Source organism: Lathyrus oleraceus, chromosome 6 (genome assembly GCF_024323335.1).
Source record: "Lathyrus oleraceus cultivar Zhongwan6 chromosome 6, CAAS_Psat_ZW6_1.0, whole genome shotgun sequence".
In the NCBI taxonomy this organism is placed as follows: domain Eukaryota; kingdom Viridiplantae; phylum Streptophyta; class Magnoliopsida; order Fabales; family Fabaceae; genus Lathyrus; species Lathyrus oleraceus.
This window is the reverse complement of record NC_066584.1, coordinates 334,721,498-334,740,768: the sequence shown is the minus strand read 5'-3', so window position 1 is coordinate 334,740,768 and position 19,271 is coordinate 334,721,498. Positions and strand designations below refer to the sequence as shown.

At 35.0% G+C, this 19,271-nt stretch overlaps 1 protein-coding gene across 1 annotated transcript; it reads right to left on the bottom strand.

Moving 5' to 3' along the window:
- Nucleotides 1–259: 259 nt before the first annotated feature.
- On the bottom strand, nucleotides 260–643 carry LOC127095527 (uncharacterized). Its single transcript, XM_051034204.1, has one exon. The coding sequence runs from the start codon at nucleotides 641–643 to the stop codon at nucleotides 260–262; it is 384 nt and encodes a 127-aa protein (XP_050890161.1).
- Between the last annotated feature and the right edge of the window lie 18,628 nt (nucleotides 644–19,271).

The following is a 19,271-nucleotide window of genomic DNA, read 5'->3' as shown; positions in this document are numbered from 1 at the left end:
ATATATATATATATATATATATATATAAAAGACTAATAAATACATACAATCGAGGTCTATAAAGTAGTATGATATCAAAATAAAATACAGACCATAGTACTACTGTTATATACTAATATACTACTATGTATGTTTTACTACCTCTCCTCTACCTCCTTTGTCTCCTCTACCTCCTCGACCATCAATCTCCCCCGTCCTTCGTCGTTGTCTCTGATACATCAATGCCCATCAGTGCCTCCGTCATGATGGCATCTAGGACCTATCTCACATCAGACTCATCAAGAAAGATATCTTTGTAAATGTCTGCCTGCAAAATCTCCATAATGCGACGACGTCTAGGCAAAACATCCTTAGCATGATCTAATTGTGTTTGCTCCTTCTCTAGTATCTCCTGATGAGTTGGTCTAGTTGGGTCTCCTGGAGCAGCATGCACCATGTACGAATGTGACAACCTGAAGAACCATTTGGTATACCATTCGACGTAGCTCCAATTGTTCACAGCTATGATACTCCGTGTCTCCTCCGATACTAGATGACTCTCAAAATCAGCAAACATGTCATTTATCTGCCTATATGTCAAGGCAGGAGGAGCAGAGACAACATGGTGTCTGGGAATGGTTTGAGTGTAGCCGAACTGCCGCATGACGCACTCGGGAAGATGAGAAGCAGTGAGACGGGATCCGCAGGTCAACCATCAAGAGTATTATGCTATCTCGTTAAATGGTCACGTTTGACGGTGATCAACATTGTTGTTGAAGTGCATATCCTCAACAGCCAAACAATCAAGATACACTCTAAAAGGCTCAGTCTCCTGGTTCTCTCTGAGCAGGGAAAAAGCAGTAACATGAAGCTATCCTCAGCGTAAGTCTCAACACTCGCCCAACGGGAGATGTGCAGGAAGTGCTAGTGGATCCAAGCTTGAAATGAAAAGTTTGGATCACACGAATTATCAGTAATGGCTTTGCATGAAGATGAAATGAAAATGACAAAGAAACATTAAAAGACAAATAATTATTACCGTCAATAATGTCACGCTTCCTATGACTCGTTTCGTCTTCCACGTAAAACCCTATCTCAACTTCGAGTACAGGTAGAGCAAACAAGCGCCCCATAGTTGTACTCATGGATCCACTTAAAATCCAGGAAGTACCATAGATAGACGACATTTGTATAAGTGGCACTCTTGTCCACAAAAATGAAAGTGACAACCAAATATATAATGTATGCTCTAATAACATGCGCTTTATGGAACGCCACCTACTCGTCGTCACCCGTAGCCTGCTCTGCTCTAAGGACTCAGTCTCACATATCTTTTTCGGATATTTAAACCTATCATAAGCACCTCTGGTCCTATCCAACTTGTCCTTCGCATCCCCTGGGTCATCCCCCAGATGGTCTACCATCATCTCGAGTGCCTCGTCTTTGATAATCCTCCCATGATCTAGGAGTTTCCCCCTGATTGGAAGATGTAGCAAACACGAGACATCGTCGAGTGTGATATATATCTCACCAAGCAGGAGATAAAATGACGAGGTCCCTAAGTGATATCTCTCCACGAATTCATTAAGCATCTCGTGATTGACCATATTATAATCGGTCATGCACAAGTCCTTCAGGCCAGATAAGGATAAAACTTCCTGAAACTAATCCTCATTCGACTGAGGCAAGCTAACAATCTTCCACTTGTGGTTAATAAACTTTTGGGGATCACGCTCCTGGAAAAAAAAATAATTAATGTTAGAAATTTGTCAATTAAAATTAAGTAAAAAATATAATGAATCCAACTAATGTTACGTCTCCGTCCCAGATATGTTTGGCAGTATGGTTTTGATACATAGGCAATAATGACAAATCAAATAGGCCTCATCCATATGTCTTTGGCTTAACATCTACAACAACCTTACCCTCTAGATGTGGCACTGGATTAGCCACATCAGCAGTAAGAGATGGGACTGGATCAGTAGCATTAGCAATAGAAGGTGGGATTGGTTCGGCAACATCTATAGTAGAAGGTGGCACTGGTGAAACATGACGCATGCGGAAGGATATGGGGATTGATGCGTCATATAGTGAATCACGTCTCCTACGGGAAGAGGAAGATGGAGTAGCATGAGGAGAAACACGAGCCCCAGATGTAGATGGCTCTTCCTGACCAGAGGACTGGGAGCCTCCAGAACCTGCTGACTCTTCTCCCGTCACAGTGATGTGTGCTGAACAACCCTCTCGTGCCTCAGTTTATCCTATTTATCATCCATTATGCATGTAAGTTAAAGTAAAACATATCATTAGTGTGGGAAAACAACACACAAGCCAGAAGAAAAAGAAACCGCAAAAAACTTTGGAGATGCATCTACCGAATCTAGAAAACTAAAACGCTGAAAATTTTCGGAGATGCATCTCCGAAATTTCCTGCAACTCAGAAGTTGCGTCAATGTACCCCACGCAATCTCAAAAAAACTTGTTTTGATCATCATTTTCACCCAACAAAGATCTAATACATTATGTCTAAACTATCTTAAATGCAATTTCTACTCATTTCTAACTCTAATCGTTGATTTTTACTCATTTACACAAAAACTCAAAAATTTATCGAAAATTCAAAAAACATACAAGAAATTGATGTTTTAAATGTTGTTTCGGATGTTAGAGATGATGATTGAAGTTCCGTTAAGACTTGATGATTGAGTTTTAAGTTGGTGCAGAGAAAAATTTGAGAGAATTTGAAGAATTGTTTTGAAGAAAATGAGAAATGAGGAAGGAGATGAGTCTCACGCGATTTAATCTCAAAAGTATTCTGGAGATGCATCTCCGAAATATTTTAACATTAATTGACCTTTTGATGCATCTGGAAATGCATCTCTAAAATCTGAGAACATTTATGTATTTTTGTATGGTGCATAAGAAGCATATGGGGTGCATTAAGAATTCTCCTTAGATGTATTAGGTGTATGGTTTGGATATTTTCACCATCGCCTAATTTTAAAAGTCACATTTTTTTTTCTAAAGATCACTTTTAGATTATGTTTGGTAAAAAAGTAGTATGGATAAAATAGAAAATTAAATTTAAATTATTTAATAAAATTAATAATTTAAGTAGTTGATAAATGATGAGATAAACAAAATATTTAAATCAATATTTATTGTAAAAAATAAAATTATATTAATTTACTTTTTTTCGTTTATGATAATGAAGGTGGAAATAAGAGTAAAACGAAATATTATAAATTAATATAAGCTAAAATTATATTTGAAGTTACAAATCAAAAGACACTAAATTATTAAAAATATCTTATAAACTCACAAGAAATTATATTTATCAAAAAAAACTCTATAATCATATGAGTTTATATTATATGTTAGTTGAGAATAGATCTAAGTTGTTGGTATAATGTTCAATCTGATAGTAGTATTTATTTATATTTATATATTAATATTATTGATATTTATAAATCAATAACTTTTCGATTTAACTGGTAAAATATACTCTTTCTAGTTTTATTGTTGTTTCGACGGATTGTTCTTCTAATGTTGGAGTCAAATAACAATCTTGTGTCATGTGCTTCATGTGAGGTTTCAATTGGGTTAGGCTCCAAATGACTGACCATCATGTCGACACCTCCCTCTCGACTAATCCTCTCGTGGTCCAATAATTTTTCTTTTATGCAAAAATGTCGGAGGTGTTGTAAATTATTAACAATTAATAATATTGAGTGTGTTTCAAAATGACACGTAAAGTATTCAAGTGAAGATTAATTTTTGAATTCAAAAATAGGCAACACTCGTGTTGCAGAATGTTTGAATTCATAAATAGGAAACACTTGTGAAGTGTTGTAGTAGGTTTGAATTCGGAAATAGATAATACTTTGTGAAGTGTTGAAGAATACAAAACAACACAACCTTTAAAAATTGTTGTTGTAGGCGGAACATTGCAACATTTGATAAAAATGTTGTTGTAGTCGAAATAGTGCAACGTTTGAAAAATGCTATTGTAGGCGAAACAATGCAAAAAAATGTTGCTGAAAGGGTGTGTTTCATCAAGGATCATAACCTTATTAAACAACATCAGTTTGACCTATAAATTGAGGTTTCCGATTCAAAAAAGTAGAATAGAAAAGCTTATCATCTTCACATAAAATTTTTGATTCCATCTTCCTTACATTCGAGTTTTCATCGGTCTTATGCAAACTCGAGTATAGGCTGAATTATCTTGAGTATTCATGTGTTTCAACTCTAAAACATTTGAGAGTGTTTGAAATAAAGAAAGTGATCCCGTTCACGATTATAGCCTCACTTCATTGATTTAAATTATTTTTCTAACAATCTTATAAGTACTTTAATTTTAGTTTCAAGCATCCAAGAATAAACTGATGTGTTGTAAACACTTTCTAAATACAAGAAGAATTTACATCATGAATCTGAGTATGTTTTTCTTATTGCTCATAGAAATCAGAGCAGGATTATCAATATTATGATTTTCTGATAATAATTAAATTATAAAAAAAATATTTTAATTTAATTAATATATAAATTACTTAATACATGTTGTGTGTTAGCGCTACCCATCCTATAAAAGTATTATGAATTATAAATAACTTATTTTATATTGATAATGTTTTCTATGGTAGAAATGCTTGACAGTATGATATACAGTAACTCATTATAGGTTTATTTTACTTTAACAAATTGTTTAAACATATTATCATATGTCAATTGAAAAAAATAATTGTATATCAATTTTTAAGTTTCATTATTTATTACTGAAACATATATACTGTAATTCACGTAATTCACATGTGTTTCTTTTCAAAAATGATTATGTTATTTAATTTATCATATTTATAAGTTAACGGATCTAGAAACATATCATATCTCATGACAGTATGATACACATACTTATATGTAATTTACTATTTGAACGGTAAAAGGAAAAGTTGACGTATTGAAAGTATATTAATTAAATATAGTTTTATATATGTATTACCATGATTCCGGATTACCGTAACAGTGTTGGTTTAAATATGAAATGTATATATTCTAATATGATGATCATGTACGGCACTGTCGAAGGCTTTTGAATATTTTATTGGATTTAATTAAAATACAAGTGTAAAAATCTATAAAATAATGCAAATAAATGATGGTGATGAATTGATTCTGTAAAATATTTTACACTAATAGTATATAATAATTAATCTCTATTTTATTATATATATATATATATATATATATATATATATATATATATATATATATATATGTTAATAAAAGTTTATGACCGTTAATGTATCATGTAAGAAGGTTAACATATATAAATTTTTAAAAGATATTGTATGAAAGCATTGCCTTGATTCAACACTCGTACCAATGATAAAATTATATTCTCCTGCTACGACACTATGTTGTAATATATATATGTATCATGGTTTTTATTTCGACAAATACAGAAAATTTTGGATACTATCATTCAATTTCACACCATTTTATGTACCTTAAAAAATAATTTTATTTATTATTTATTATTTGTATTTAAATAAATTGTATTTAAGATATTGTTTTTAAAGTAGAATTTTGTTAATCATTAAAATAGTGAAACTCATAAAAACTTTATAATTTTAAATTATAATTGAAGTTAGTCAGAAGCTGTACAAATTATTTGTATTCGATGAAACTTATTATTATAAGACATATAAAGATCATCTGAAAATTGATGATGACTTATATAGACTTTTAAATTTGGAGTCTAATGTAACTATTGAATTCTGAGATGTGGGATTTTGAGAATATTATCAGAGATGATAAGGAATTTGAGATTTTCACAAATGAAGAACCTCGTGAAGAAGGTTCTCCACTGATTGTTGAAAAAATAACCTGAACTCAGAATAAGCAAGAGAGTCCGAAAGGCTAAGGATCTAAGATCGAACAAAATCGATAATTAATTTATTTCTTTTATCTAGTAGAAGAAAATAATGAAAATTTTGTTCGTAAGATTCTTATTATTCTTCAAGTGGAAGATGATCCTAAGATTTACAAGGAAAAAGCAACTTCAAGAGACTTCTCTTTGAATGATGTTATTCAAAATGAAATGGACTCAATAATGACAAACCATACTTGGAAATATGTTGATCTACCTAAAGATCAAGAATCATTAAATGCAAGTGGGTGCTTAGAAGGAAGTATCATATGGTACACTAAACACCTACAAGGCTAGATTAGTAGCCATGGGTTTTAGAGAAAAAAATGTGTTTGTTATTTCAACACATGCACCGGTAGTAAGGATAACTACAATTGAAGTATTGTTTGCATTAGTTTCTTTGCATGATCTTATAGTTTATCAAATGGATGTCAAAACACTATTCCAAAATAGAGATCTCGATGAGGAAATTTACATGAGGCAACCATAAGGTTATGTGCTTCCAAATTAAATAATTAAAGGGGAGACACACAATTTAGGGGAATACTTTTCAATCTTATGAAAACACGAATTCAAAGAGTTTGTCGTTATCAAAAGGGGGAGATTGTGAATAATACATCTTATATCTAGTTCAATTTTGATGAAGACAAAGATTATCAAAGAAGAAAGGGATCAAAAGTGTCATGCACATCAATGATGAAGTTGATCAAGATGGTTGAACATAGAAATTCAAGTGAAGATTTGAGACAAGTGAACATAACTAAGATACTCGTTACAATTCATACTCTATTACTTTAAATTGCTCATAATTTCATCTCTCATTCCATCTAAAAACCTTCTTGCATCATCATGCATGATTATCTAAAAACATTCTTCATCTAATTCTTGTGACAAGTGTTTGTACACAAAGTTGTGTGATGTTATTGTGATATTCCTTTGTCTCTATGTTGATTACATATTTATCATTAGAAATGAGATGACTAGAATTTTAGAAACAAAGAGGTTTCTAACTTCCACATTCAAGATGAATGATCTTTGACTAGTTGACACACTTTTGGGGATCAAAGTAAAACGAAATAGTGGGGGTTTGAACTTAGTCAAACACATTATGTTGAGAAAGTTCTTGATAAGTTCAAACACTTAAGCTTTAAGGAAGTGATCATTTTGTTTGATCCTAGTGTCAAACTTCAAAAGAATGAAGGAAGAGTTGTGGCTCAATTGAAATATGCAAGTGCATGCAATGTACTAGACCCAACATAGAATTTGCAATTAGTAAAATGAGTAGATTTTACTAGAAATCCAAATGGTGAGCACTGGAAGGCCATCATTAGGATTTTCGATTATCTTAGAAAAACCAAAAATATTGGTCTCCATTATGGTTGATTTCCTGTCATATTAGAAGGATATACCGATGCGAGTTGGATATCAAGTGTTGAATATCATAAATCTGAATTTAAGTGGATATTTACACTAACTAGGGGTGCAATTTCTTGGAAGAGCAAGAAACAAATGTGGATCGCTCTCTCAACCATAGAATCTGAGTTTGAGGCTCTTGCTTCCACTGATAAAGAAGTTGAATGGTTGAAGGCCTTATGTTGGAAGTCCCATTGGCTAAAGACAATGTTTCAAAGGTGTTGATACATTGAGGTAGTCAATACACTTTACCTAGAGCATACAATAAGTGTAGAACAGAAAGTCTAGGCAAGTAGAACTTAGACATTCCTTTGTGAGAAAATTGATTAAAGATGGAATCATTTCACTCATCTATATACGAGCAAACTATAATTTGGCTAATCCATTTACTAAGCCACTGGCCAGAGACTTAGTAAAAATAACCTCGAGAGGTATGGGGTTGAAACTCCTTGAGTAAGAGTTTCGACAACGGTAGCAACCAAATATGAAGTTAGCAAATCTTAACCTAAGATTCAATGGGTAACAACAAGTCGTTAATTTGAATGTTTATGTAATATTTTGTGACAATATTGACTATTACATATTGAGGGTTGAGGTTTTTCAAACTCTTAATGAAGTTCTATATCGAGGATATGTATCTCAATAAATAGATACAAAATGAACTTCACCTATATGAATTCCAAGATTGTGCCATCTCAAAGTGAGAGTTAGAGTTTCTCTCATGAAAAATTCACGAAAACAGAAAAAACACATTGCCATAAATAATGTTAGGCGAGAGATGTAGGCGAATAACCACTAAAGAGTGTGTGTAAGGTAACTCTGGTTTAATCACAGGGGATAACGGTTCAAAGCATTGCTACCTAACATTCTGATTAGACTTTGCATCATCCTAACTAATGTTAAGTTCAAATCAAAAGATACTTAACTGTATTAATATTTATTATTTCTCTCTTTTCAAAAATTGGTCTTGTCATTATTAGAACAAGTGGGAGATTGTTGTAAATTATTAACAATTAATAATATTGATCGTGTTCTAAAATGATAAATAAAATATTCAGGTGAAGATTAATTTTTGAATTCAAAAATAGGCAACACTTGTGAAATGTTGCAGTAGGTTTTAATTCATAAATAGAAAACACTTGTAAAGTGTTACAGTAGGTTTGAATTCAGAAATAGGCAACACTTCGTGAAGTGTTGCAGAATGAGAAACACTACAACCTTTGAAAACTGTTGTTGTAGGCGAAACAGTGCAACATTTGGTAAAAATGTTGTTGTAGGAGAAACAGTGCAACGTTTGAAAAGTACTGTTGTAGGAGAAATAATGCAACACTTAGCAAAACCGTTGTTGAAATAGTGTGTTTCATCAAGGGTCGCAACCTTATGAAACAACACCAGTTTGCCCTATAAATTAAGGTTTTCGATTCAGAAAAATAGAATAGAAAAACTTATCTTCTTCACACAAAATTATGGATTTCATCTTCTCTACATTCGAGTTTTCATCGGTCTTGTGCAAACTCGAGTATAGGCTAAATTATCTTGGGTATTCCTGCATTTCAACTCTAAGACAAGAGAGTGCTTGAAATACTTATAAGGAAAGTGATCCCGTTCACGATTCTAGCTTCGATTCATTCAATTTAAATTATTTTTGTAATAAGTGGCATTAGACGTCCTCTAAGGTGATGGACGTCTCGCCTATAGGAAGATGGAAAGACGAAGTCTCTGAATGTCACCTCTCAGCAAAAGTCGTGTGCATCTCGTGGGATATGGTCATGTACGCAGCAAAACATAAATCGGCAAGACCAGAATAACAGAAAACATCCTGAAACCAATTAGTAGTTGGCTACCCCAACTCCAATATCTTCCGCCCATGGTTATTGATTTCGAACACACACTCTTCTGTAAAAGTAGAATATTATCACCAATATTAATTAAATTAGTTGAAAACATATATATTGCAAAAGAAATATATATTTCATTCCCATATATGCCTAGCAGCATGATTTACATACAGGTGAAGTAAAAAGGTATCAAATGGGCCTCATGAATAACTCTCTAATGAGCCAACGACTTCCTCCTGGCCTTGAGGGGCTTCAGGGACCTCAGGGTTTGTTGCATCATCTAGGGACTTCTTATCCACTGAAGTGGATGTTTGAGAGAGACGACTACGAGAAGTAGAACCTAGGCGTTGCAAACTTGATGGTTGTGAACCATCAAACGAGTTATCATTAGCTTGTGGCCTTGCGGTTCTTGCTATCGCCCTCTCACGTCGTACCGACATGGTTTAAGAGACACGTCCCAACCTAACTCTGCCAAGGTTGTTTTCGACATTGTTATCAGCCATTGCACATGCGTTACAAACCTACATAGAGATAAATAACATGTCGATACAAATCCAGAAAACCAGCCAAATTTTAACCTAAGTCCAATCTGGAGATGCATCTCTGAAAATAGCACTGAGAATAATTCCATTAATATATTGGTGACTTGTTTTGGAAAAAAGTTCGATCTTATCTTCATATTATCTCGTTCTTATTGAACCCATATCTTATTGAGCTTCTTTAAGTTCATGATCGAGTTCGAGTTTATAAAATTGATTCAAATAAATGATATAACCTGTTGGTTCTTGTGTTGGCAGCAATTTTGGTAAAACCTAGAGTGTTCACAAGTTGTCACATGTGGTGTCTTGACATAAGATAACATGTACCTGCTGGATGTTTAAAATGTGATTATGCATGATTTTACTAAGATGTCAGACCCGACGTCATGACATCTGTATACAGAACATTCAGTCTGAATGTTATGTATTATGTGATTGTGTTTTTAATGCTAATTTGTGTATGATTGATGAGATGATTAAACACGCTATCAATCAGTAATTACAACGAGATTAACTTATTTTCCAAAGAGATCTAATCAACTGTCATGAGAAGATATGAATGGAAAATAATTTTAGGGTTTTATGATGTCCAAGCCCAGCCAATTGCTTCTATAAAAAGGACATGGAAAACCTGATTTTATACACAAGAAATAATGAACGAAATATTGAGAGAGAATAAGGGTTTTAGTCTTGTGTGGTCGTGTGAATTGTAAGCCATTCAATTCATCCATAGATGATTGAATTGGTCTGATTTTTTAGTTGTAATTTGTCACTCTAAGCTTTTAAGCATGAGTGTGTGTCTACTTGATTGAAGCTTTTAAGTAAGATCAAGTGTGTGTCTTTGAAGAGTGTATTCTTTTCATTGTAATTCTTATCTTATATCACTGTTGTGATTGAGGGGGAGTGAGTAGGATCTCATATCTAAGAGTTCTTAGGTAGAAGTCATATGGGTAGAGATTAGGTGAAAAGACTGTAACTTGAAGTTGTTTACTGAGAGTCTTTGAACTGATTCTATTTAGTGGATTTCCTTCCTGGCTTGGTAGCCCCCAGACGTAGGTGAGTTTGCACCGAACTGGGTTAACAATTGCTTGTGTCTCTTGCATTATTGTTCCCTATCTTTTATTCTGTTTGTATTATTCAGATATTAGTGTCGTGACATTACCTTCGACATCTCATATCTGATACCAAAATTTCAATTGGTATCAAAGCAGGCATCCTGCTTTGGTTCTGGGTGAGATCTAGGGATGTTACTTTCTGGTACTATAGAAAGAGATGGAGGATCTGTTCACAGACCACCTATTCTGGATGGATCCAACTATGACTACTGGAAACCTCGAATGGTAGCCTTCCTAAAATCTCTGGATAATAAGGCTTGGAAGGCTATTTTAACAGGCTGGGAACATCCATTTATTACTAAGGATGGAGAAGCTACAACTGATAAGAAGGCTGAAGAACAATGGACTAAGGAGGACGATGATCTAGCCCTTGGAAACTCTAAAGCATTGAATGCTATATTCAATGGAGTAGATAAGAATATCTTCAGATTGGTAAACAACTATGAGGTGGCTAAAGATGCTTGGGACATTCTCAAAACCACTCATGAAGGCACCTCTAGAGTGAAGATGTCTAGACTGCAGCTGCTCACTACCAAGTTTGAAAATTTAAGGATGAAAGAAGATGAAAATATTCATGAATTTCATATGAATATCCTTGAAATTTCTAATGCCTCAGGAGCCCTGGGTGAGAAGATGTCAGATGAAAAATTAGTGAGGAAAATACTCAGGTCACTCCCTAAGAGATTTGCCATGAAAGTGACAGCCATAGAAAAGTCTCAAGACATTTCCAATATGAGAGTTGATGAGCTAATTGGATCCCTCCAAACATTTGAGATGGGAATGTGTGATGGATCTGGAAAGAAAGTAAAAAGCATAACCTTCATGTCAAACATTGAGGAAAAAGAGGAGGAAAGTAGTCAAGATATTGATGAAGATCTGGCAAATGATGTAGCAATGCTGGGAAGACAGTTCAACAGACTTCTGAAAAAGATGGATGTAAGGTCTAAGGCTAATGTCAAGAACATCTCATCTGACATCAATAAATCCAACAATGCTGGAAGAAGAACAAGATCAGATGAAAAGCCCAAAGAAGGAAAAGGAGTTCAGTGCCATGAATGTGATGGGTATGGACACATTAGAACTGAATGTGGAACCTACCTCAAGAAACAGAAAAGGAGTTTTGCTGCCACTTGGTCTGATGAAAGTGAAACAGAAGAGTCTGCAAATCTTGTGACTGCCTTGACTGGAAGATGGGGTTCTGATGAAGACTCAAGTGATGATGAAGTAACCTTTGAAGAGTTAGCCACTACCTATAGAAAGCTGTGTCACAGAAGTGCAGAATTGTGTCAACAAGTTGAAAGCCAGAAGAAGGTGATAGCTCAGCTGGAGAATGAAAAGGCAGAACATTTGGAAACCATCTCTAAGTTAAAAACTGAAGCAGTATTCTTGAATTCCAAACTTGATGAGATGACAAAGTATGTCAGAATGCTAAACAATGGATGACACCTTAGACAAAATTCTCCAAACTGGACAAATTGCAGGAGACAAGTCTGGCATTGGGTTCAATGAATCTAAACCTGAGTGCAGTCACACTGGTAGCAAGCTTAAATCCAAACCTAAGTGCAGTCATACTGATAGCAAACCATAAATGTCACATCATATGTCACAACATCATAAAGGAAGACATCAGAAAGGGAAACACCAAAGATGGAGATGTCATTACTGTGGAAAATTTGGCCATATAAAACCATTCTGCTATAAGTTCTATGGCTATCCTAGTCCTTCTCATCATCAACCTAGACCCAAACAACACAGACCTGTCAACAAAAAATAATGGGTTCCTAGGATTGATGTTACAAGTCTGATAGCTCACACTTCCTTCAGAGTTTCAGCCAAAGAAGATTAGTATTTTGACAGTGGAGGCTCCAGACACATGACTGGAAACAAAAACCTGCCAACTGGCCTTCATCCTCATGCCACCAGCTATGTAACCTTTGATGATGGAGCAAAGGGTGATATCGAGGGAATTGGTAAGCTTAATTTCCCTGGAGTTCCTAATCTTGACAATGTCTTACTTGTTAAGGGACTGACTACAAATTTAATAAGCATTAGTCAACTATGTGACCAAGGTTTAACTGTAAACTTCACAAAAGATGAATGCCTGATTACTAATAAAGAAAATGAAGTGATCATGAAAGGAGTTAGGTCTAAGGACAACTGTTATATGTGGAGTTCTCAAGAAACTGGTTATTCTTCAATGTGTTCTCTATCCAAAGAAGAAGAAGTGAAGATATGGCATTAAAGATTGGGCCATCTGCATCTTAAAGGAATGAAGAGGATTATTTCTGTTTAAGCGGTTAGAGGAATTCCCAACTTGAAGATTGATGAAGGAAGAATTTGTGGAGAATGTCAGATTAGAAAACAGACAAAGATGTCACATCAAAAGCTCAGACATGACACCACTTCTAGAGTGCTGGAACTTCTCCATATGGATTTGATGGGTCTCATGCAGGTGGAAAGTCTTGGTGGGAAGAAGTATGCTTATGTAGTGGTGGATGTCTTCTCCAGATACACCTGGGTTAATTTTATAAGAGAAAAATTTGATGTATTTGAAGTTTTCAAAGATCTTTGTCTAAAACTTCAAAGAGAAAAGGAAAGTCAAGTTGCCAAAATCAGAAGTGATCATGGGAAGGAATTTGAGAACAACAAATTTGCTGAATTATGTTCATCAGAAGGAATTCATCATGAGTTCTCATCTCCCATTACTCCCCAGCAAAATGGTGTGGTGGAAAGGAAAAATAGAACCCTTCAAGAATCAGCCAAAGCTATGATTCATGCTAAGAAATTGCCCTACCACTTTTGGGCTGAAGCTATGAACACAACCTGCTATGTTCATAACAGAGTAACCTTGAAGAAAGGGACTCCTACTACCTTATATGAAGTCTGGAAAGGGAGAAGACCTACAGTCAAATACTTCCATGTGTTTGGCAGTAAATGTTATATCTTGACTGATCGTGAACAGAGAAGGAAGATGGATCCCAAAAGTGGTGAAGGAATATTTCTGGGCTACTCAACAAACAGCAAAGCTTATAGAGTCTTTAATTTCAGAACAAAAGTAATGATGGAATCTATCAATGTAGTGGTTGATGATCAACAGACTGATGTCACAGACGATGTTGAGACATCTCTAACTGATTCCCCAGTTGATGTCTCAGACAAAAATAATGAGAGTGAACCCCCTCAAGCTGAACCTGACGATGACAAAATCAACAAGGGACCCTCCATCATAATTCAGAAGGATCATCCCAAAGATCTCATTATAGGAGACCCAAATAAAGGGGTCACAACTAGATCAAGGGAAGTGATCTCACATGGCTTCTTTGTGTCCAAGATTGAGCCTAGGAATGTCAAGGAAGCCTTGACTGATGAGTTATGGGTCAATGCCATGCAGGAGGAGTTAGGTCAATTCAAGAGGAATGAAGTATGGGAACTGGTTCCTAGACCTGAAGGAATAAATGTCATAGGTACAAAGTGGGTGTATAAGAATAAATCTGATGAACAAGGGGTGGTTACTAAAAAAAAGCAAGATTAGTAGCACAAGGATACACTCAAGTTGAAGGAGTTGATTTTGATGAAACATTTGCCCCTGTAGCTCGCCTTGAGTCCATTAGACTATTGCTTGGAGTGGCATGTATTCTGAAGTTTAAAACTGTTCCAAATGGATGTAAAAAGTGCCTTCTTGAATGGCTACTTAAATGAGGAAGTATATGTTGAACAACCTAAAGGATTCACAGATCCAAATCTTCCAAATCATGTGTACAGATTGAAGAAAGTCCTCTATGGTTTATAATAAGCTCCTAGGGCTTGGTATGATAGACTCACAGTGTTCCTCATTGACAATGGATACAGGAAGGGAGGTATTGACAAGATCCTATTTGTTAAGAATGAAGGAGGAAAACTCATGGTGGCTCAAATATATGTGAATGATATTGTGTTTAGTGGGATGTCAGATAAGATGGTCGAACATTTTGTTAAATAAATGCAGTCTGAATTTGAAATGAGCCTTGTTGGAGAGCTGACCTATTTTCTTGGGCTACAAGTCAAGCAGATGGAAGATTCTATCTTTCTATCTCAAAGCAAATATGCCAAAAACGTTGTTAAGAAGTTTGGCATGGAGAATGCAAGTCATAAAAGGACACCTGCTCCTACACATTTGAAAGTCTCCAAAGATGAAAATGGTGTTAGTGTAGATCAAAGTCTGTACAGAAGCATGATAGGAAGTCTGTTATATCTCATAACAAGTAGACTTGACATTGCCTTTGTTGTAGGTGTTTGTGCTAAATATCAAGCTGAACCAAAAGTTAGTCACATAAACCAAGTGAAAAGGATACTGAAATATGTCGATGGCACCAGTGACTATGGGATGTTATATACTCATGGTTCTGGATCCATGCTGACTAGATACTGTGATGCTGACTGGGCTGGAAGTGCTGATGATAGGAAAAGCACATCAGGAGGATGTTTCTTCTTGGGGAGCAACTTGATATCATGGTTTATCAAAAAAAAATTGTGTGTCCCTATCCACTGCTGAAGCTGAATACATAGCAACTGGGAGTAGTTGTTCTCAACTGGTTTGGATGAAACAAATGTTGACTGAATATAATGTCACACAAGATGTCATGACATTGTACTGTGACAACCTGAATGCTATAAATATTTCTAAGAATCCTATTCAGCACAGCAGGACAAAGCACATTGATATTCATCATCACTTTATTAGAGAACTAGTGGAAGAGAAAATCATAGCCCTGGAGCATGTTACTACTGAAATGCAATTAGCTGACATATTTACAAAGGCTTTGGATGCTAATCAATTTGAATGTTTAAGAGGGAAATTAGGGATTTGTATTCATGAGAATTTATAGCAATTAATTTGGAGTGAAAAAGGTAATAAAAATATTGTCTGCCCACTTAAAAGAAAGTGCCCCATTTATGGTAAATCATTACCTAGTATTAGAACTACCATCTATACCATTTTCTCACTCAACCTCAGCACAACCACTTCCATCTTCATCAAACTGTATCGACCATCTCTGCCAGGGTAACACAAATTCTTTCACAAGCTCAACAAGATGTCACAAAATCCTTCATCTTCTGGTTCTAAACCTACTCACAAAGCAAGACATCTCTCCTGCCAAAAAGAAAACTGTTAGAAAATCCCCTACCAAGGTTGCTGCTGTGCATTTGGATAACATTTCCTTCCATCTGGAAGATGGTGCAGCCAAGTGGAAATTTGTTATACAGAGGAGAGTAGTTGTGGAAAGGGAACAAGGAAAGGATGATGTGGAAGTGAAGGAGGTTATGGATTTGATCAAGTCTGCTGGTTTAATGAAAACAGTTAGTGCATTACCCCAATGTTTTGAAGGTCTTGTTAAGGAGTTTGTGGTGAACATCCCGGAGGATATTGCTGACAAGAACAACAAAGAGTTTTGTAAAGTGTTTGTTAGAGGAAGGTGTGTAAGGTTCTCCCTTACTGTGATCAATAAGCTCCTAGGAAGAGGAACAAAAGGTGTTGTTGAATTAGAGGCCACAGACAATGAAGTCTATAGGACAATCAATGCTGGACAAGTCAAGGAATGACCAAGCAAAAAGCATCTCTCTGCTGGTAAATTAACTGTAAAATATGCTATCTTGCATAAGATAGGGTCAGCCAACTGGGTACCAACAAACCACATCTCAACAATCTCTAATGCTCTTGGAAGGATAATATATGCTATTGGAACCAAGCTCAACTTTGATTATGGAAGGTTCATGTTTGAACAAATTATTAGACATGCTTCCACAAATGCAGTGAAGTTGCCAATTGCCTTTCCCTCAATTATTTGTGGGATAATTCTAAGCTAGCAACCTGGTATTTTAAGCACAAGTGATATCCCCAGTAGAATAAAGCCTCCATTGTCAGTCATTATAAGTTATTTGAAGGCAGTCATGTCAATGACATTGTCATGACATCTGCAATGAAGAAGCTAGCCTCTCAAGGTGGCCTGATTGCTAAATTGAAAGAGACCTGTAAGGAATTGGAGACTGAGATTAGGGTGGCTAAGGCTAGGAAAGAGGCTTTAGAGGTTCTGATTAATAACTTGGAGCAAGGAGATATGGATAATGTTGGTGAAGCCAAGGAAACAGATGCACACACCTTAAGTGAGAGGTCTGATTCTCAAGACAAATCTAGTGGCAGTTCTGGATCTGAAGGTGAAGAAGATGCTAGCTCCTCAGACTGAGTTGTGGTGAAGATGGTCCCCCTGTTATGATGTTGTTCTGGATGCTTTGATGTTTTGATGTTTTTTTAGGCAGTCTTGTTATGATGCCTTGATGTAATTTTTGGGTTCTTTGTGATTTCTCTGGATTTCTTTTTATCTCAGATTATATGGCTGTGTATAATTATGGTTCTGTAACACCTGACATTATGTTTTAACATTCTATATGTTATAACATTCTATGTGACATTCTCTGTTGGACTAATTGACATTTATTTTGTCTAATTGGTCTCTTTGGTCTATTTTGACTAAAAAGGGGGAGAAGTTAATATATGGAGAGCTGCAGTTAATACGTGGAGAGTTGCAGTTAATATGTGCTGAAGTAGCTAGGCTAAACAGATGACAGCTGATGTTGAACAAAATAATGTTTTGTGTTGTACAGGTGATGTTGAAAGAGGTGTCAGATGGTGATTTTGAATGTTACAGGTGTTGTTGTTGTTGTTGAAGGAGATGTCTGTGTAGAACAGACTTAGGAGGAGAAGAAGCACTTATGTGTTTAATGTGTGTTTATTATTAGTTGCTATTATAGCTAGTAATTGTGTGGTTATTACTTCTGTTGCTGCTTAACTGCTGATACGTTTTTACTCTTGTGAACAAATGGACTGATATATGTTTTAGCCAAAATTTGCCAAAGGGGGAGTTTGTTGGTTCTTGTGTTGGCAGCAATTTTGGTAAAACCTAGAGTGTTCACAAGTTGTCACATGTGGTGTCTTGACATAAGATAACATGTACCTGCTGGATGTTTAAAATGTGATTATGCAGGATTTTACTGAGATGTCAGACCCGATGTCATGACATCTGTATACAGAACATTCAGTCTGAATATTATGTATTATGTGATTGCATTTTTAATGCTAATCTGTGTATGATTGATGAGATGATTAAACACGCTATCAATCAGTAATTACAACGAGATTAACTTATTTTCCAAAGAGATCTAATCAACTGTCATGAGAAGATATGAATGGAAAATAGTTTTAGGGTTTTATGATGTCCAAGCCCAGGCAATTGCTTCTATAAAAAGGATATGGAAAACCTGATTTTATACACAAGAAATAACGAACGAAATATTGAGAGAGAATAAGGGTTTTAGTCTTGTATGGTCGTGTGAATTGTAAGTCATTCAATTCATCAATAGATGATTGAATTGGTCTGTTTTTTTAGTTGTAATTTATCACTCTAAGCTTTTAAGCATGAGTGTGTGTCTACTTGATTGAAGCTTTTAAGTAAGATCAAGTGTGTGTCTTTGAAGAGTGTCTTCTTTTCATTGTAATTCTTGTTTTATATCACTGTTGTGATTGAGGGGGAGTGAGTAGGATCTCATATCTAAGAGTTCTTAGGTAGAAGTCACATGGGTAGAGATTAGGTGAAAAGACTGTAACTTGAAGTTGTTTACTGAGAGTCTTTGAACTGATTTTATTTAGTGGATTTCCTTCCTGGCTTGGTAGCCCCCAGACGTAGGTGAGTTTGCACCGAACTGGGTTAACAATTGCTTGTGTCTCTTGCATTATTGTTCCTTATCTTTTATCCTGTTTGTATTATTCAGATATTAGTGTCGTGACATTACCTTCGACATCTCATATCTGATACCAAAATTTCATAACCGAGTTCAGATTACATAAATCTGAATTAACTCATCCTTTGTACTAATCATTAAATTCATCTGAAAATTTATTTTCAAACTTTAGTTAAAATATTACTACTTCTATCTTTATTACAATTTTTTCACATTTTAAAAATGAATTTTAATTTTCCATTATGTGTATAAGTATGATCTAAATATTTTTTAAAAATTTCATACATCGTGATTATCATAAATACTTATATTCGATTGCCTCTCTTTCTAAATATGTGATTATTTTGAGAAATTCTCTTGTGATTTTTATAAAATTCTTTTTAATTTTTAATTATATACGTTGATGAGATTTTTTTTTTTAAAATAACCAAGTTTTTCAATTAAATTTCCAAAATAACCATTGTTTAAAAGTATTTACCAAAATAACCACTTTTCATGCATCCCTCTAAAGCATGCGCCAGTTGGATTGACGCATGCATATTGACATTGAACTAAGGCGCCAATTGAAATGGCGCATTCATGCAGATGAAGTCAATGCAATTGTCACATGCTTTATGACATGAAGATCATGCGCCATTGCATGTGGTGCATGCTTTGAATATATATATTTTTTATTTTTATA